At 37.0% G+C, this 21516-nt stretch overlaps 1 protein-coding gene across 1 annotated transcript in view; it reads right to left on the bottom strand.

Annotated features, from left to right (window-relative positions):
* The window catches only part of LOC128983699 (dolichyl-diphosphooligosaccharide--protein glycosyltransferase subunit STT3B), a 67791-nt gene extending 48596 nt beyond the window's left edge, over positions 1 to 19195 (bottom strand). The window contains exons 1-3 of the mRNA XM_054403099.1: positions 18895 to 19195; positions 11314 to 11532; positions 5111 to 5288 (exon numbers count right to left, since the gene is read on the bottom strand). Coding sequence (XP_054259074.1) covers positions 5111 to 5288; positions 11314 to 11532; positions 18895 to 19037 — 540 coding nt within the window. The 5' untranslated portion in view covers positions 19038 to 19195. The remainder of the gene's footprint in view (positions 1 to 5110; positions 5289 to 11313; positions 11533 to 18894) is intronic.
* Between the last annotated feature and the right edge of the window lie 2321 nt (positions 19196 to 21516).

Below are 21516 nucleotides of genomic sequence, written 5' to 3' on the forward strand. Positions count from 1 at the left end.
GTAATCAGCAGAAATCAGTAATTTAGATCATGGCAATCTGTTGGTGGCTCACATCAACTAAGACAAATTTGATTTAAAACCTGGCTACAACTTTAACATGGGGATGGAATGTCTAGTTGTTGTATAAATAGTCAAAGCTTATATTATCACTTAGCACTTTACTCTGCTTTTAGATTGCACTTTCTTGATCACTTTTACCACTATCTGACTGTATCCTGCCAACCACCTCGCTGTACTGCTGATGTCCGGGGGCGACTCTAGGTGTTGTGGAGCTGTACTGGGATGATGGTGGTGTGTCAGAGGACTCTATCGGTTTTGTCGGTGGAGAAATTTCTTTGTGTGAATTGATTGAGTATAGTTGGGTATTGGACAATGAAATGTTTGTTGAGTCTTCATTGGACAAGAGGCGTATCAAGGTTAGAACAGAGTTCCTAGTTTAGTCCATTAATTAGTCTTCTTGCCGATGATTGTTTGTAGGTAATAATATCTACATCTGCTCCTGTCTCTTGACGAAATTGCACAATTTTTTAAATTAAATGTTTGGTTGGGACTACATCTCTAACACATCCAAGAGGAAAGCAAATTAGCCGTCGTAACTTTTTTTCCTGAAAGCTCTTAGCAAGCTGTTTGAAGGCTTCGTCATAGTCTTTTTGAACTGGTTTTCCAGGCTAGCTTGGTGACCAAACCATATACTCCAGCACCATTTTCAACTTGCTGATAAATTAGATGGTCATCGACACAGTCGCAAGTAGTTGGTTTGCCAAATTCTTTTTTGAATTTCACAGCCACACCAGCTGACATTTGTCTTCATGTCCAAAGTCGCCAGAAATGCAATGTGCAAATGCAACTGTTGAGTCCCCTTGTTTTTCCCTCAACACTTGAGTCATGTCTTTATCAATTGGGGTAGATAAAGAGTCTGTAGATTTTCTTCACTTTTTCCAGCTATGCCTGATGTTTTGTTTATGATTTGGATAACAGTAGTTGCCACATAGGTTTTCCCTCTACGATTTAGATGAAAACCATGCCGTGTGTGATGGTATGTTTTTAAAAGCCACAGATCAAGTAGGTGTGCATTGGGATATTTATATGCAAGTTTTCTTATTAGATTGTTCACCGTTACCAATGCTTCTTGTTTAAAATCATTATGGCCGAGGTCATAGCAATACGGGATTGTAGATATAATAATGTTCGTGTTTTCACAGTTTTTAATTTTATTTTCAAGAGTATTCACAAAATTCTTGGTACACTGATCAACCAAATGTGCATTACTTAAATTTGAATTTGCCAAGTCATTACAACAACCTATAACTAAGATCCAATCTTCTTTACCGTAGTTTTTCATACCTAGATTGTTTTTCATTGGTTCAACCACTTGGTCCAAACACATTCAAGCGTTTGCCTATTGTTCCATCTAAGTAGTTACTCAGGTCCTTACCTTGGCTGTCAGCAAACAAAAGAAAAGCTTTTTTATTAGAGTCTTTTTTTTATTGCCTTATTTATTATTGACGGTCTTATGTTGATGTATTTGCAAAGGAGAAATTGTGGTAGGTGTCATTGCTGAGTTATCCTGCACTTCTTCTGATAAACATTCAAAGTGGTTTCTACATGGTATGGTGCCGTTAGGAGGGTTGGTAAAAATTCTCTTACAACTCTTTGGTCCGCCTGACTTCCCTGAGACTGTTGTCCAAGGTTCTTTTCTTATGCTATGATTTGCTGGAGTTGTAGGTCTTTGTGGTGCTATATTTTCATTACTATTTACATTATGTAAATTGCCTTGCTTTAGCATCATAGCAGTTATTGTTTTTAATGTGACACTTAGTTGGGAAATATTATTAATCAATATTGCCAGTTGACCTCTCTTTTTCAACAAGTAACTCTCAGTTATGATCGGCAGAAGTGATTTCCAGTGTTCATGAGGCTTATTCTGCAAGATGAGTTGAACTATGACATCTGTGTATAGCAGTACAGTAGACCCTCTCTAATCCGGCATTGCGCCACTCCGGCACTCCAGTAATCCGGCGTCTTTTGACGGGTGAGGTCTTCCGCGATCGCGGCAAAATCAAGAACATCTCTCGCGACCGTTCAGACATTATCATCACCTCCCACAGTCACGGAAACGTCAAGGTCGTCATGCCCGATCGCGGCAATAGCGGTTTCCGATCGTGTGATCTTCGGAAATGTGTTTTAAGTTCATTGTAAGTGTTTTTATTGCTAACAATCAAAAAACATGTTTCAACAAGTTCAACACTGTTTTGTGATGATCTCCCTACCAAGTGAGATTAATAACCTTGTGACTTAAATAACTAAACTGATTTAATTAATCGCATGTAGAATAGTTTGTAACTGTAAATTAAATCAAATGTACCATCCATGCCAGGAAATTTGAGATTCTGCGTGTCTCAAATTGTAGGCTACTGTACTTGAGTTTTGATAACCATGAAAAAGATTGTTTCACAACAATAATTTTTTTTTATTCATTGCTCCCTGCTGTATCAAAAGTATATGAGAAAGCAATGTACTTTAGATTGGTAGATTATTAGATTGGTATCTTGAAGCAAATAAGTTATTTGATAATGCTCAACATGGTTTCAGAAATGGAAGATCAGTATTAACAGCAGCAACTGACTTCATTGAGTCCATTGTAGAATCAATTGAAAACGGTGAAAATGTTCTAGGGATATACATGGATCTCTCTAAAGAATTTAATAGTGTGGGTCATTCAATTTTGCTAGAAAAACTGGAGAGTCTTGGAATAGTGGGAGTCCCCTTAAAATGGTTTCAATCTTATTTGGATGGTTGGATGCAATTTGTTGAAATAAAATCAAACAAAAACAATTATTTAACTACATTTAATTCTCATAAATTAAGGGGGGGGTGCCACAGGGTTCATTTTTGGGACCAATTTTGTTTTTATGTTATATAAAAGAATTGCCTAAAATTATTGTTAATCCTCAAAAGAGTAAGATTTGTTTATATGCAGATGATTCAAATTTAACAGTGGTGGGGAAAGGTAAAGATAAGTTGGAAATTTCGGCCTTTGTAGAATTGTTTAATACACAGCAATTTCTAAAAAAATAATATTCTGAACCTTAATACAACATTAACAAAAACAAACTTCATTTCTTTTTCGACTAAACAAAGTGAATATAAACTTGAACCCAATTTCAACATTGATTCAGAATCAATAGGACAACTTTCTGAAGCCAAACTTTTAGGTCTCTATGTAGATGAACATCTAAGTTGGAATAAAAACGTTGAAAAATTATTAAAAAAGCTTAATTCTGGAGTGTACGTATTGAAAAGAATGTCTTATTTGTGCAATTTAGATGCAGTCAAAAAAATATATTTTGCCCATATTCATTCTCACATTGGACTGTATGGGACAACTACAAATAAAAATTTAAATGAAATTCTAACCAAGCAAGAAAAAGCCATTAGAACTATGTTCCACCTTAAAAAAGATGAATCAGTTAAATTTCACTTTAAAAATATAAATATGTTAACAGTTTTTGCAGCTTATAAGTCATAAGTCATAAGTATTTTATTGCATAAAACATTCTTCATTACAAAGGCAATGGTGAACAGATGCATGGTCAATCAATAAGTTGTAAAAACTAAAAGTAATAAGTTACAACAAAATACAACAAGAACAGCGCAATTGAGAGAAAGTTACCAATTCAAACAAGTTAGAAAAAAGACAAATTTAAATGAAGATCTTGAAGCCATATCAGAGAAAAAAACATTCTGTGTCATATTTTACATAAACTAATGGTCAATTAATGTCACGGTCATTTAGGAAATCTACCAGGAAGTAATATGATTTCTCCACCAATAATGATTTAGTCCAAATTTTACATTTTTGTGGTGTATAGGATTTTATTTTTGAGGGGATCTTATTATATAGACAAATCCCCCTATAGATGGGGTTTTTTTCAAAATGAGAGTGTTTATGAATTGGATAATTTAGCAGATTTGGGTTTCGGGTATTATAACTATGAGTGGGTCTAAATTCATCAAAAAGTGTATTATTTAAATGAACAAAATTTACTGTTTCATAGATGTACAAAGAGGTCAATGGCATTATTTTTAATTCCTTAAAAGAACGACGACAGCTTGATCCATATTCTGCCCCTATCATCACTCTAATAATACTTTTTTGGACTTTAAAAACTTTGCTAATATCCCCTAATATCCCCCTTATACTTTTGAAATAGCAAGTATAGCTAAAAGAGACAGCATAAAATATGAGCCAGTTGTGTCACATAGTTACAAGACATCAAAAGGATATTGTAACTTCAACCTATAAGCTGGAATTCTCCAAAAAGAAACCGACTTTTGCTGGATCACTAATTCTAAAGAAATTGCCTGCCTCTATAAAAGAGGAATCAAAATATAAATTATTTAAAGCTAAATTTAAAAAAATCATTTAATAGGAAAGGCGCTTTATACAATGGAAGAACTCATTGAATAAATATTCATACTTAAAATGTATTTATTTATATCTAGGCTAGTTTAGTACTGTTACTTTATACTTGACACTATTTTTGTACCCATGTACATGTAAAGAAAATAAAGATGTTTTGATTTGATTTGATTTTATTTGATCGTGGCAATTTCACCCGTAAATTATTTTCTTAAATTATTTTTACGATATGTTCTGTTTTAGGCGTGTTAAAATTAGGTGCCCCAACCAATGTCTCCGGTTGGGAACATAAGAGTGGATTTAACGACGTATCTAGAACGGATTCACGTTTACACTATTAAACTGCCAGATATTGTCTTACCGACAGTTGTGTATAATTGTTTTGTCTGCATTTTTGGAAAATGCATCCAGGCCTACTTGATATACAAACAAACTGCTGTTCAGAATATAAAAAGGTTCCAACTAACAACAAGATCCCTGTCCTTAGAACAGGCACACTGCTATATAGTACTGTTCTACATTGTACCGTAGATTTAAAATTCCATTGTACCTCAAATTCCATTTAGGCCTTTTACAAGTGATGAGATTAAGCTGATTATTGCAGGGTCTGTATTACCGAGGGCTGAAATATAGAGGTTTTATTGTCATTTACATCAATTATAAACAGAAAATATTGACTTATCTTACCCATAAGTAATATGTAAACTGAAGTGCAAAAATGGCAATGCCTTCATTGTCGTAACTGCCAGCGACTGAGCGACTGATGTATCCAGGAACAATAGCTATGAAGCAGGCTGCAAACAAACCAGCACCAGCACTCCACAGTTCCTTGGTCAGCAGGTAGGTGGAGATAGCTGTGAGTCCACTGTCAACCGAATACAACAAAACAAATTACAACTACAACACATAAACAAACCAGCACCAGCACTCCACAGTTCCTTGGTCAGCAGGTAGGTGGAGATGGCTGTGAGTCCACTGTCAACCAAATACAACAAAACAAATTACAACTACAACACATAAACAAACCAGCACCAGCACTCCACAGTCCCTTGGTCAACAGGTAGGTGGAGATGGCTGTGAGTCCACTGTCAACCGAATACAACAAAACAAATTACAACTACAACACATAAACAAACCAGCACCAGCACTCCACAGTTCCTTGGTCAGCAGGTAGGTGGAGATAGCTGTGAGTCCACTGTCAACCGAATACAACAAAACAAATTACAACTACAACACATAAACAAACCAGCACCAGCACTCCACAGTTCCTTGGTCAGCAGGTAGGTGGAGATGGCTGTGAGTCCACTGTCAACCAAATACAACAAAACAAATTACAACTACAACACATAAACAAATTAGTTCCAACACTCCACAGTCCCTTGGTCAACAGGTAGGTGGAGATGGCTGTGAGTCCACTGTCAACCAAATACAACAAAACAAATTACAACTACAACAGGGTGTATACTATTTTATTAAAGTGAAATTCCCGGATTTTTCCAGGTTTTTTCCTGGTTTTTCAAAGTTTTTCCAGGTTTCCGCGTATCTGTTTGGTTCCACATAAACTATAATCAATTTAAGACTTGCAGCTTAAGTATACAATATACATCAAATTTGTTTCAAGTCCAGTAAGCTAGTGTTGAAAAAATAATAATCCTTACTAAGTAATAATTTTCATTATCATCATTACTTAAGGCCATGGAAACATCGTCTCACTCAATGGCAGCAAAATCCTAAATATTATCTTCATTTTTTATGAACACATTATCAACGGCGGCAAAATCCTGAATATTTCCTGCGGTCGTGTGGTCGCTTCCCACAGTGACGTAAAAGTAATCACAGTCTTACGTTATCATAGAAAAATCCTGGACATCTCCCGCGGTATGTATACATTATCGCCGTCTCTCGCGATCACGGAAACGTAATCATCGTCATCCGCAATCGCGGCAAAATAACGAAAATGTTCCGAGGCCGTGTAGACACCATCATTGACTCCCGCGGTCACGGGAACGTCATCGTTGTCGTCCTCGATCTCGGCAAAATCATGAAAATTTCCCGCGGCAGTGTAAACATCATCGTTGGTCCCGCGGTCACGTAAACGTCATCGTCGTCGTCCGCGATCGCGGCAAAATTATGAACATCTGCGGCCGTGTAGACATAATCATCGTCGTCTTTCGCGGTCACGGCAAATCACTAATATCTTCCCCGGCCGTGTAGACATCATCATTGAAGTCACGGAAACGTCATTGTCGTTGTCCACGATCTCGGCAAAATCATGAATATTTCCCGCGGCCGTGTCTACATTATCGTCGTCTCTCGCGGTCACGGAAACGTCATCGTCGTCGTCCACGATCTTGGCAAAATAATGAATATTTCCCGCGACAGTGTAAACATCATAGTTGATCTCGCGGTCACGGAAATGTCATCGTCGTTTCCCGCGGTCACAGAAACGTCATTGTCGTCGGCCGCAATCACGGCAAAATCATGAGCATATCACGCGGCTGTGTAGAAATCATCATCGTCGCCTTTCGCGGTCACGGCAAATCACGAAAATCTTCCGCGGCCGTGTAGACATCATCATTGCCTCTCGCAATTATGGAAATGTCATCGCCGTCATCCGCGATCTCAGCAAAATCATAAGCATCTGCGGCCGTGTAGACATAATAATCGTCGTCTCCCGCGGTCACGGAAACGTCATCGTCGTCGTCCGCGATCTCGGCAAAATCATGAATATTTCCCGCCGCAGTGTATACATCATCGTTGATCCCGCGGTCACGTAAACGTCATCGTCGTCTCCCGCAGTCACGGAAACGTCATCGTCGTCGGCCGCAATCGCGGCAAAATCATAAGCAACTGCGGCCGTGTAGACATAATAATCGTCGTCTCCCGCGGTCACGGAAACGTCATCGTCGTCGTCCGCGATCTCGGCAAAATCATGAATATTTCCCGCCGCAGTGTATACATCATCGTTGATCCCGCGGTCACGTAAACGTCATCGTCGTCTCCCGCAGTCACGGAAACGTCATCGTCGTCGGCCGCAATGGCGGCAAAATCATGAGCATTTCACGCGGCCGTGTAGAAATCATGTATCGTCGATTTTTGCGGTCACGGCATATCATGAAAATCTTCTGCGGCCGTGTAGACATCATCGACTCCTGCGGTTAGGGAAACGTAATCGTCGAGGTACGCGATCACGGCAAAATCATGAATATTTACCGCAGCCATGTAAACATGATTGTCGTCCCCAGTGGTCACGGAAACGTCTTCGTCATCTCCCGCGGTCACGGAAACGTCATCATTGTCGTCCGCAATAGCGGCAAATCATGAACATTTCCCGCGGACGTGTAGATGTCATTGTCGTATCCTGCGGTCACGGAAACATCATCGTCGTCTCCCGCGGTCACGAAAACGTCATCGTCGTCGCCCGCAATCGCGGCAAGACGCATTTTATGACTACAATCTTCTACCGGGGCTAAAATAAAAATCCCGGAATCGGTCCAAAAATCCTGGCTATTCCCCGTTTTTTCCAGGTCCCTTTAAATTCGAGGTTATTTCCCGGTTCTCCCGGTTGGTATACACCCTGTACAACACATAAACAAACCTGCACCAGCACTCCACAGTTCCTTGGTCAGCAGGTAGGTGGAGATGGCTGTGAGTCCACTGTCAACTAAATACAACAAAACAAATTACAACTACAACACATAAGCAAACCAGTTCCAACACTCCACAGTTCCTTGGTCAGCAGGTAGGTGGAGATGGCTGTGAGTCCACTGTCAACTAAATACAACAAAACAAATTACAACTACAACACATAAACAAACCAGCACCAGCACTCCACAGTTCCTTGGTCAGCAGGTAGGTGAAGATGGCTGTGAGTCCACTGTCAACTAAATACAACAAAACAAATTACAACTACAACACATAAACAAACCAGCACCAGCACTCCACAGTTCCTTGGTCAGCAGGTAGGTGAAGATGGCTGTGAGTCCACTGTCAACTAAATACAACAAAACAAATTACAACTACAACACATAAACAAACCAGCACCAGCACTCCACAGTTCCTTGGTCAGCAGGTAGTCGGAGATGGCTGTGAGTCCACTGTCAACTAAATACAACAAAACAAATTACAACTACAACACATAAACAAACCAGCACCAGCACTCCACAGTTCCTTGGTCAGCAGGTAGTCGGAGATGGCTGTGAGTCCACTGTCAAGCAAATACAACCAAACAAATTACAACTACAACACATAAACAAACCAGCACCAGCACTCCACAGTTCCTTGGTCAGCAGGTAGGTGAAGATGGCTGTGAGTCCACTGTCAACTAAATACAACAAAACAAAGTACAACTACAACACATAAGCAAACCAGTTCCAACACTCCACAGTTCCTTGGCCATATAGCAAGTCAGTGAAATAAACTGTGGTAAATAATTAAAAGTATAGGTTTAAAAACAAAACACAATTGTTAAGTTTTCTTAACAAACCAAGGAATAAAATCAAAAGATATTGAAAAGGTACCAGATTATTTAATAGTTTAATTAATCAATATCCAGAAGTACGGTAAGAAAATAAACTCTGAGGCCTACTTTAACTCAAAGTAACCTAAGTATGACATATGTAAGGTAAGCCTAATAATGAGAAATCAGAACTGTATTGCCAAAAACAAAAATGTATAGACCATCGTCAGGTACAATTGATATATATATTCCTATAAAATGTGAAACCCTCCCTTACTGACTGACTGACTCACTCATCACTAATTCTCCTGCTTCCCATTTACCTAGGAGGCTGAAATATGGTACACTGTTTCTTTAACCCTTTCAGTGGTAGGCCAATAATTCGTATTTCGTAAGGCTTTTTTGTTTGCCTTTCAATTCCATTACCTGTGTTGTTGAATTTTAACTGTAATGTTGTCACTATTTTATTAATTAGGTTAATTTTTAGTAACAAGACAATAAGAAAATATATAACAAAGATAAATCCCGGTATTTGTAGTAAACATTAAATAAAACTTAGTTGTAATTTTCCTGGTTTTCCTATACATTTTTATGTTCTAATAGCATTGTTTGAAACCAAAAACGCATAAAATCAAAAGACATATAGTTTACAATGTAATATTGAATTTAACTTCGATTTAGTTGGACGAGGTTATCGTAATATAGCCATTTTAGGGAAAATAATGTTTTGCAGCAAAGTCTCAGGAGCGCATTTATGATCAATGTTGTGTTTCAACTGAAAAATATCATCTAAATAGTCTGTGACTAACTAGTGCTGCTACCTAGTAACGCATTGAACAACCATCTGTAGCGCTATCTGTTCGCAATCGGTGGCGTCAGCTTAAATACCGGTTTTTGACTCCTCAGTCTTCAAGCACAGATAGCCGAGAAGGCTAGGGCGTGTGTCACTTGGCCAGTGGCATTCGTCTGCTCGGGTTCGATTCCCGTCCTGTGTGGAAAATAATTGGTGACCTGTGTGTTTGTAGAGATATACTACAACCACTGGGGCATAGTGAGGTGTTCATAATCCTTGGTTTAAACATACACCTCGAAATCATCGGATTGGGCGAATCTTTTAGCTAAGTGGTTGTTAGTGTATCCTATGAACATGCAGGTCACGAATGGCCGTTTTGCTACTTTTTGTTAAAATAACCTTCCTCTCTATGTCCCTTAGAGATTTTTTAAAACAACGATATATCGTTTCATAGCACTGAAAGGGTTATGCATTAAATAGGAAAACTAAGTAGTTTTTACTCTCATCTGTGGCTCTGGAGTTTCCCATGTTAACCTTATGATTATTCACATTTAAAAAGAATTAAAGCATCTTAATAGCTGTTTCAGTTAAACAAGTGAGTTTTGTGCATCTGTTCAATAGCATTATAAAGTGGCAAAATATACCAACAGGGTGGAGCACTATTAATTTTTTTTTAATGTATAACAACAGCTAACTTGAATGAATTGTTTTTTGTAGAAACCCCATGATCAACAAATTTTTTTAATTTTTTATTTTGACTTTTTAGAATAGCCTATTACTGATGAACAAATTGGAATAGGTACATCATTGGGTGCAGAAATCACACAACTGCAAAAAAATAAAAAAATTTGGTTATGGAGTTTCTGCAATATTCAAAGAACTAAGAAGCAACAAGCTGTGATACACAATGTGAACCGTCAAATTTGGATTGTTTAAAGTTATGTTTACATTTTAAATTAAATAAATAATTTGTAGTACCTATTGAGTGAATAGCGTAATTTTAATTTTTAAGTGCAGAACTTACCATATTGACTTAATTTTTCCAAAATGTTTATAAAAAGTATTGTGTTTGTTTTCTCCCAAAGAAATTTCTGGGAAACGGATTAGCAAGTTAATAATTTTAGTGCATTAGCCTACTGATTAAGTCATTGACTTGGATGGATGGAACTAATATTATAGATATATTAATGTTTGGAGTATGTCAATAACGTGAAAACTACTTGATCAATTGAGCTGATTTTTTGTCTCATTAGTAGAGCCAATAACCACAGGCTTAAAGGACATAGGCCTAGTCAAACATTTTATTTTAATACTCTACTAGTCCTCCACCCTGACAACTTATAAGTAAAATTTTGTTTTCCAATGTAACCATGAAAAGACTTTCAAAATGCCATCCAAACTGGTACGGCAATCAACAGTTTTATTAAAACCTATGAAGTCAAACGGGGCAAAGCTCGCGGGTAACAGCTACCTAGTATAAAGTATAAAAGTTAGCAAACATAAAGTGCTTGTCTTAACAAAATGTTTAAGCAGTCTTTAAAACTTGGACAGTCTTGATGACAATAAGAGTACTGTAATTGTTGCATTGTTGTGTGCAAGTAAAAATAGGCCATGCTCAATGTATCAATACAACATTACCTGAATATGGGAGCTAGGAAGACACAAATGTCCCTGATGTGAACAGGAATGTTGAGTGTGTGAAGCACATAGTGTATAGCACCTGATGTTATCATAAGACCAGGATACACTGTACCACCTACAATTCGGCCCAGAGGATACCAGGCTCTTTCGTCAAACCAGTTGAGGAAATTGTAGAATCCATGTTGGACCATGTAAGCCGTAGCTCTGTAGTTGAACCTAAAAATGTTGAAAATATGTAAGTTGCATATAGTTTTAGTTGAACCTAAAAATGTTGAAAGAATTTAGCTTAAATTGAAATAATTAAAGCTTATCCCACAACAAATTTTTAAACCCCATCATATGTTTATAGCCTATTGTAAAAAAATCAACAATAAGGTTAACTTTTGTGTATACTTGAGAAGGTTTTAGGTATTCCATTTGCAGAGATTGTATAGGTCAGCTGCTTAGAAAGCGACCTCCTCTTACATGCGCGATAAATCCTTGCGCAGGTCGCTGTACGGCCGAACAATAACTTAGTGAAAACTATTCTATTAACAGCAAATCAACATACTATTAAGGCCTACTACCATCAGGTTTATAATGAATAAAAAGTGTTTTCCTACAGTCACCCGACAAAGTTGGCTTCCTTGTACTGTTTATAGTAAAGAAAGCTGCTAATTGCTGCATATTTATACTTTGCCGCACATCAGGATTCCAACGAAACAACACAAAACAGCGTGGTTCTATTATGCACGTAATCCGTGTACGCTTGGAAATAGGTTGGCAACACTTAAAGATAATAATACTATGAGCAGCTGATTGACTATTATAACTACGATTTAACCTGTCATTTTGTGTTTATAGTTTCGGTATTTCTGAACTTTCTAGACTTTTCTTTTAAATGTTTTTCAAACATTTCTACGATCTTAATAAACAAGAAAATACCTTTAAAGCATTTTTTTAGGCGCGGTAGCCACTTCAAATTACAAAAACATACGGAACTATATTCTCAAAACGCGGAGCACATTTCTTGTCTAAAGTCGAGGAAAAATAGCGGAGTGATACGGACCGCGGGTACTACTTTCTCTAGGGCACCATTTGTGTTGCCAGCTGAACCTAAAAACGTGTTGTATGGTGTTTGAAAGACTAATTATTTATATGCTTTATAGTGACTGTAGGAAAAATATAATGTGTAACACGAGTGCAAAAGGCCTTTGCTGCACTCGAGATCATTCCGTGTGCAGCAAAGTGCCACTTTGCCCACTAGTTACACAAATAACTATTGTGGTGTTTATGTTAGTGAATTTGCAGACAATAGTTGTTTGAATTTTTCACTTTGTGGCAATGCTGTTTTAACATTTAAAGATTAGGCCTATTTGACTTAGGCTACCAGTATATAAGTTGTTGACCAGTGTCCATTGACAGTTGCCATATGTGACGCGCAACTTAGTTGGTCGACGGGCAACTCAGACGGCTGGGCCCTTTTAGTGTTTTATAATTTATATTGCTTGCTCATTGTGTGATAAACGTTGCATTAATTAGTGGAATTTTTTTATCTTTATTATTACAAACTATCCAGGCAATAACATTTCATAAGTTGGGTACCGTAGCCTACCTATTCTTTATACAGTAAGTGGGAAAAAGGTCAACCATCAAATCTCAGTAGGAAATAGCCCCTTGAAACAGGTATCAACATTTAAATATTTAGGCTCAGTTATCGCAGAAAACGGAAAAATAGAACAAGAAATAAACAGAAGGGTTGCAGCAGCAAGTCGCCTCTTCTGGTGCATAAGAAACCAATTTCTAGGTAAGAAAGAAATCTCAAAGAAAACCAAATTAGCAGTCTATAAATCTACCTTCATGCCTACCTTGACCTATGGATGTGAATCCTGGACTTTGACCAAAAGACTCAAAAGCAAGCTCCAAGCAATGGAGTTGAGGTATCTTAGAAAAGTAGAGAACAAAACTATAAGGGATAGGATAAGGAATGTTGCAATAAGAAACACTTTAGATGTTAAGCCCTTAACTACCACAATACAGGAACAGCAACTAAAGTGGTTTGGACTTGTTCATCGTATGCCCACAACTCGGCTTCCGAAGATGATGAAAGGGGTCAAAGTCGAGGGAAAGTGCAAGAGAGGTAGACCGTGAAGGAAATGGGAGGAAGAGATAGAGGATGCTCTGCGTGAGAGGGGCAGCTCCATTCGTGAAGCTCTACCACTCACTACAGACAGAAAGTCATGGAGGCGCCTTGTAACCTCGACACCAACCGGTAGAAGAGGACAGGATTAAGTAAGTAAGTACCTATCCTTTATTTTAACAACAGGATATTATAATTCTTAATGTCTAGCCTATAAACAAATTAACTAGATTAGTCTTAAAGGTCGGATTTTTTTAATTTGTAGTAAACGGTAGTTCTACACGTTAAAGCCAAAGAGTAGGAAGGCCTAATTAAGATTCTATAAAAATATTATGTAGGCCTAGCTGCTACATTTTTAAATTGTTTACTTCGTAGCCTAGGCTAATGTATTTGTAGCCTGTTTATAATATGTTAGGGTAATAGTAGGTATAATTAAGAATTAGTCTGGAAATATAGGTTTATACTGGATGAGTAAGTGTTACGGTCGTTTCTGTGCGGGAGTACCGTACGAGTGGGGCCAACTGTAAACACGTTTTGAACGAGTGTTGACGATATTTTTTGCCACTACTAAGGTGCTCTGAACTTGTAGACTATATTTTTGCCATTAAGTTACTACCCTAAACTAACCTAACATTAATAATACTCCCCTCCTCCCACAGCAAACTACAGTAGAGTCTCGCAAACTCTGCACTCGATAACCTGGCAGTCTGGATAACTGGGCCATCACCTGGCTCAGAAAATAAGTGATTTTTAGAGTATGATTCAAACATGGGCTCAAGCCAGCTCAAGTCAAATCATTTGCATCTCGTACCAAGGATTTGTTGTACTATATCCGATGACTTAATACTGACTTGTAATATAAATACAAATAAAAAAGGCGGTTGAAAGCTTAAAAATTGTTTTGTTTTTATTTTTAACCCTAGTTCCCGATAACGGCATTTCACAAACTCGGCACCCTTCCAGCCGAGTTTGCAGGACTCTACTGTTGCAGACTAACAGCTCTTTCACATGAGGACGTTAGATGCCGCGTTGAGCGCACGTTTGAAAAATGTGGAACCGTAGCCTACACCTGACAGCGGTAGACACGGCGTTAGTTGAACCAGTCTCTACTCCAGTGCGACCATTGAGCTAGAAGCTCCCTGCAAACGTAGCGTTTAAAGTGAAACCTACAAGCTTCGCGTTTGGCGACGTTGGTTCCAAGTGCGCGTTTGCATGTGAACGATCCAGGGCATAAAATGGCATGTTAACTGGGAGACACAAGTGTCGCCCAGAGCTAAGATTTTGTCGCCCAGTGGCTATGGATGGTGCGGCATATTTTTTTTTATGATTCTCATTTTAAATGTAGGCTACAAGTTATTGATTTGAAAAGTACCGGTACCTACCGGTATTTAAAAAATAACATTCTGTAAATATTTCTAGAATTTGTAATTGAGTAAGATTAAGTTATATGGACGACTTACAAGCAAATATAATCAAAAAATTCATTACAAGATATGTAGAAATGTGTGATTTTCACTTTAATTTAACTTAAGTAAAATTTTTCCAGGGGTCCCCGGACCCCCTTTTTGATGGGGCAACCCGGTAAGTTAATCCCGGCAATAATATTTTTTTTAATAAGCTTATTTTAACTTAAAATTAAGGTACTGTAGGCCTAACTTACTAGCCCAAGTTACTAATAAATTATATTTCTTAACTTAGGGCAATCTTTCTCTAAGTTAATTGGTTAGAGCTTGTATAATGTCGTATGTACATAGTGAAATAAGTTAGTAGCCTATCCAGGAAGTGTACAAGTACGAAGAAATGTCATTGTTAAGTTTCGTTGGAGATTTGGGGGGGGAGAAAGAGTCCAGAAGAATAGGGGCGCACGGGGAATACTTGCATTGGTGAACAGTCAGACTAGTTACGCCACTAGCCTACCCTGAAAGGAGTAACCTAACTTAGATTAAGGTTGAACTAGGCCTGTTTCAACTTGGGTACATAAACTTACTGTACGGCAGGCTACTTAAGTTAGGCTATTGACTTTTAAGTTTAATTGTTTTCACTTTTAACACAGTTTATTTAAATCAGCTTGTTCTAAGTACCTAACTAGGAACATTACTACCTGATTACCTGATTACCTTCCTCTTCACCAAGACCAGCTTTGCCGGATAGGTTGTGTCATAATAAAATACTATTTGATAAAATCTATTTACAATATATATACATACAATCCCTTATGCGGTGGATCAACCCTATTTATTCACTGTTTCAAAGTATTCGTCAAGGCTATAAAAAGGTTTGGTTACTAGCCAGGACCTAAGGGCAGTGCTAAATTTCTTTATTTCAAGGTTTTTTATATCTTGGGGCAAGTTGTTGTAGATCCTAATTGCTATGGTCGGGAAGGCATTCTTCGTCTTAGCAAGTCTACAGAAGGGGATGTCAATTTCATGGTTTCGTCTTGTCTGGTGTTTGTGAACGGTATCTCTGGTTGGAAACTTGTGGATGTTGCTTTTAACATATGTTGCACTTAGTAGAATAAAGTGGCTAAAGACCGTTAATATGTTTGTTTCTACAAAAAGAGGCTGGCAGTGGTCCAGTCTTTTGCTGAAAGTTATAGTCCTGACAGCCTTCTTCTGCTGCAAGAGTACATCCTTACAATTAGGCGCATGCCCCCAGAGCAGTAGGCCGTAACTCAGCACGCTATGGAAAAGAGCGTGGTAGACCACCTTTAAATATTGTGGAGTTACTAGCTTGGTAAGCTTGCGTAACAGGCACACGACTCTTGACGACTCTAGGCCTACTTATCGTTATTATTTAATTCGCTCTAAAGTGATCTCAGCTCCAATGGGTTTCTAAATATGGGAACACATAGGCTATAGGCCTAGGCATAAATTATTCATAAAGTATTTAAGTTCCTTAAGCTTAGGCCTACAGATACCTTCACCAGAGCCATTATAAGTGTTGTAAACCCGTTGTTAGGGGACCATGATGCGTTAATACTGGAACATTCTCAAATTTCTGCGGAACGTCAACTTCAGAAAGACGGCGAAGTATGGACCAGAAGATTCACGCCTGTTATGGTTGATAACCTTATTATGAACCTTAGCACTGTCAGTTGGGACTTGGTTTTTGACCCTAATTTATCTGCTGAAGAAAGTTTCAATCTGTTCTGGGACTGTTTTTTCTCTAATTTTAATGATTGTTTTCCTTTGGTGAAGAAGAAGGTGTTTAAAAATAGAACTCTCAAAAATAAAGTTTACTGGTACACCCCAGAGCTGGAAAAAATGAAAAAATTAATACTGTTTTATCAAGATGTGTATAAAATGTATGGTAATGAGGACATTCTTTTTTTATCCAAAAATCTAAAGGGCAAGTATCGCACTGCTATCCGAGAAGCAAAGAAGAGAAAAAACTAAGAACTCATCGAGAGGTCTACCAATAAGTGCAAGACTGCTTGGTCGGTAATTAACTCAGCTGCTGGGAGGTCCACGCAGAAAAATATGTCAGCGCTATCCCCTGATGACTACAGCTCCTACTTCTCCACGGCGGTGGAAGAAATCTGTGAGAAAGTGAATGTGTCAAAAAGCAATGCTCATCAAATGGTGGCAAAAAGTGCTCAACCTGTGTTTGATTTTAAATTCACAATGGTATCAGAATTAGATATTTTAAATGTGATTGTGTCGTTAAAAAATTCTGATACTAGAGATGCGTATGGGTTAACGAGTAATTTATTGAAAAATGTTTGTTCTGTTATTTTAAGTCCTTTCACTTATTGTATAAATCGCTGTCTCATAGAGGGTGTTTTTCCATCTTTTATGAAATTGTCAAGGGTTGTCCCGGTGTACAAAAAAGGGGACAAAAATTTGCCTAGCAGTTACCGACCCATTTCATGTATTTCTACAATGGCTAAAGTTATGGAAAAAATAGTCAAAAACCAGGTATGTAATTTTTTTGAACATAGTAATCTGTTTAGTAACTGTCAATTTGCTTATAGGTTAGGTCTTTCATCAACTTTAGCGGTGGATCATGTTGTAAATAATCTTTTTAACGCTTTAGAGGATAGGTGCTTTGCTCAGATCACCTTATGTGATCTGAGTAAAGCGTTTGACTGTGTTAATCATCCCATTCTTGTAGACAAATTAGCTCATTATATGGTTTTCAAGGCTGTGAATTAGATTTATTTGTGTCATATCTTAGTAATCGTAGGCAAATGGTTGAGGTCAATGGTATTACATCGCAAGTCACTCATGTTAATTTTGGAGTTCCGCAAGGTTCAATTTTGGGCCCCATCTTATTTTTAATACTTATGAATGATCTATCTGTTAATGTTTCTTGTAGTGATGTCACAATCTATGCAGACGACACAACACTGTTCTGTAGCACAGTGACTTAGGGCAGTTGCACTGCCTATCAGAAAATGCCTTAGGTGAATCGACAGAGTGGTTCTCTGCAAATGGCTTGCTTTTAAATGTTGACAAAACTGACAATTTATTGGTTTCAACCCATGACATCTGTGATTTTAGTTCTGTTAAGCTTTTAGGTATATATATTGACAATAGGCTGTCTTGGCAGCATCATATTGATTTTATCTGTACAAGGTTATCCAGAGTCAAATGTTTATTAAGCAGTTTAAGGAATCATGTCACTAATAGCTATTTGAAATTAGCCTATTTTGCATTTTTTGAGAGCATCATAAGATTTGGTATTGTGATTTGGGGTAATGGAGTTGGTATTGGTAAGGTGTTATTGATACAGAAAAAAGTCATTAGAATTGTTACTGGTGCCAAAAGATTAGACCATTGTAAATCTCTGTTCATAGAATCTAGTATATTAACTGTTGTAAATCTGTATATTTATGAAGTCTCCATTTTTGTGAAAAAGAACTCAAACAAACATGTTTTAAGAGGAAATGTCCATAGCCACTTAACTAGAAATAGAAATTTTAGTGATGTAAGTAGAGTAAGACTGTCTAGATCTCAAAACTATCATACCCACTTGGGGATCAAAATATTTAACATGTTTCCAGTTGATTTTCGTGCATTGCCCTTAAATGAATTTTCAAAAAAACTGCTCTCTTGGTGTAAAGCTAATCCTATGTACAAGTTAAGTAATTTCTTCAATTTACAATTTGTAAACAAAGACTTAAATTTTATAGTTGTTTATAAATAATGTTTCTATTGTTTAGATTGACGATGTCTATTGTAATTCTTGTGAATTAATTAATGACTAATAAACTTGTCTATTGTCTATAGGCTAGCCTATTTATTTATTCATACAAACTGCAAACGCCAATTTACGGCAAGCATGCTTAACTTAGGCCTAAACTTAGTTGATATTTATTAATACCTACTGTAAGTTTTAACTAGAGTTAGCCAAGTAATTGAGCCGAATAGCTCTAATAATTAAAAATACACAGAGAAGCCTGTTACCACTAAATTATAGGACTACGGTATAGAGAATTTGATTGCTGACCACCTTACCATGGATCGAATTCATGGATTATGCTCTCAAATCTGATTACAGCAAAAAGTCTAGATGCGAATCCAGAAACCCATGCTAACAATAAAACCGTAAATGTAATTAAACTTTTCCAACCAGCCGGGTTGGAAAGTAAAGACTTCATAACTACTTTAGCACCTAAATAAATCGGACAATGCCGTGATGATAAAACACAACAAACTGAAACTGAATGAAACACCACTCTAGTTCTCTAACCAACCAGCAGCGGCCACCACAACACACAACACAACACAGTGAAGCCGAAGCGTAGCATCTTTAGCAATTTGCAGCAGTCAGCAGCAGCCGGCACCGTCTGTCGTCAGCCTTTTTCGAAGTCACGTCATTGGGTACAACCAAGCAAGCGCTGTGGTAGTGTAGTGTAGTGTGGTGGTTTCATACAGTGGGAAAGGAAATCACATTTATTCACATAATAACGGGAATGTTTATTATAGGAAATGTTAAACTGGTCTTTATGATTGAATACGCCATTATTCATACTAAGCCCTTCAATATAGTCACACTATTATCGTACAGTATAACAAATAGACCTCTTTAAACACTATAGATTAATAATAACAGTATATAAGCATAATACAATTTATGCTATGTCAATACTCAATCAAGAATCAAGAATTTTTATTTCCACAAAATGCAAAGGTTACATTACTGGAAAAATTCAATTTAAAATAAGAAAAGTACAAGATTTCTTACCAATATAAAACAATTTCCTGAAACTCTCCATGCAGAGAAAAAAAACAGCACACTTTACTGTTTACTCGTTTCAAAAATAAAAAAAATTCTACTTAAAAAGTCTTCGTTTAGATAAAAAAAATTCTTTAACCTTGTAAAAAGGGTTTGCCAAAAGGAGCCCCTCAACCCCTTGCTGAATTTTGGGTCTGGCAGGTTCCGAGCTACAAGATGAAGAAGGCTGAGCTCTACCCGTCTGGCGCGCGCAAATGCAAGGGTTTTAGTTCTTGCTGTTTGTAGCCCCATTTGTGAACCGATTTAAAAGCTCTTTGTGTCATATTTTTCGTTAAATATTATTGTAGTTTTGCCGGGCTTTTTTTATTTTGATAATTTAAAAAAATTTTGGGCTCAAAGGTTGGTAAAAATGTTAAAATACTCGTTTTTTATCACACATACAAATTTAGAGAAAAAATAAAATACCACCGCAGCAGCAAACCTGCAGACGAATTTCAACTTATCTTATTACATTTTTACTAAAATATTTCTATAAATAAGACATATGCATTCCCAATTTAAATAACATTAGATTTAACGAGTGCTTAGACTTGCTTCTACAGGGAAGGAAAAAGGGTTTTTTGATAATACGTTAATAGTAAAGATGAAAAAATAAATTTGCCAAATTTTATCAACATATATCCATAAACAAGTAATCTACAACTGTTTTCACTTTCTCCTTAAGAATAACATGGGAATTTTTAATTACACTTTTTCCTAATTTTCTCCATGACCGTTAGGCATATAAAAACGCTTTAATATACTAAATTATTTCTTTTTTAAGCTCTACAAAATGGTTTAGAAATAAATAGCAAATCTGTTGGTTTTTAGGTTCAAAAATGGGAAAAATCATATTTACCCCATAAAACCACCCATAAACCCCTGTTCCCATGGCCCAATTATGCTGATTTGTGATCTTGTTTGAATAAACGTAGGTCTTCACGTTTGTACCAAATTTCATCAAAATCTGATAATTTTTGCTCAAGTTATCGTGCTAACGGACACATACACAGAAAACAAAAGGTTTTCTCTTGAGATCTATTGCAGGGCAAAAATTTAAGAGTTATTTTCAGAGTTTGGTTTACATTTAGTTTTGGCTGTATGCAATCTATTTACCAACCGATTTTAATAAGTTATACTCTAAAAGCTACACTACACAATTACAATTACATGAAATATAGAACAATAAATCATATTTCTACAATATCTCCCATTTATTTTCCATACTAAGAGTTACCCATGTTGGAAAACATCTAGACTCGTAACCTTCAAAACTGAAATATTTCTTTAGATTTATGATATGAATGAGTTAAGCTTATCCCTTATTTGCTTCAAATAATATATGTTTTAAACGTAAGTAGTCATAAAATATAATAAACGGTATCAGCATTCTGACACATACTTTCTCCCATAAGTTTGTCAACAACCTTTATCATGTGTAAGCGGTGAGAATAAATATGCGGAAATGGGATTTGTAAAATGTTGTTCAGAATTTAAATGACTATAAAATACTAATTTTTATCAAAATTGTTCGGGCCATTTTTGGGAAATTTGACAACTAACTTTTTTTTACAGTACACTTTTTTTAAAATAGCAAAAATTTTGAAATTGAAAGTACGTGAAACAGTCTCAAAGTGTCAAGAGCCAGGAAATTTAAGTATCTGTGACTTATAACCATTCATTTCATAGTATGTTATTTAAAAGCTATTTTATTTAAAGCTATGTTATTTAAATTTAGTGAGTCGGTGGATCAGTCGGTAGCGTCGCGGACTTCGGGCCCAAGGCAGTAGTGTCGTGGGTTCGGATCCTGGTCACTGCCGATAACATTTTATCAGTACAGGTCACCTTTGTACTGTACCGGC

Source organism: Macrosteles quadrilineatus, unplaced genomic scaffold (assembly GCF_028750875.1).
Source record: "Macrosteles quadrilineatus isolate MER2022 unplaced genomic scaffold, UCM_ALF_1.0 Scaffold_1__1_contigs__length_201487025, whole genome shotgun sequence".
Lineage (NCBI taxonomy): Eukaryota > Metazoa > Arthropoda > Insecta > Hemiptera > Cicadellidae > Macrosteles > Macrosteles quadrilineatus.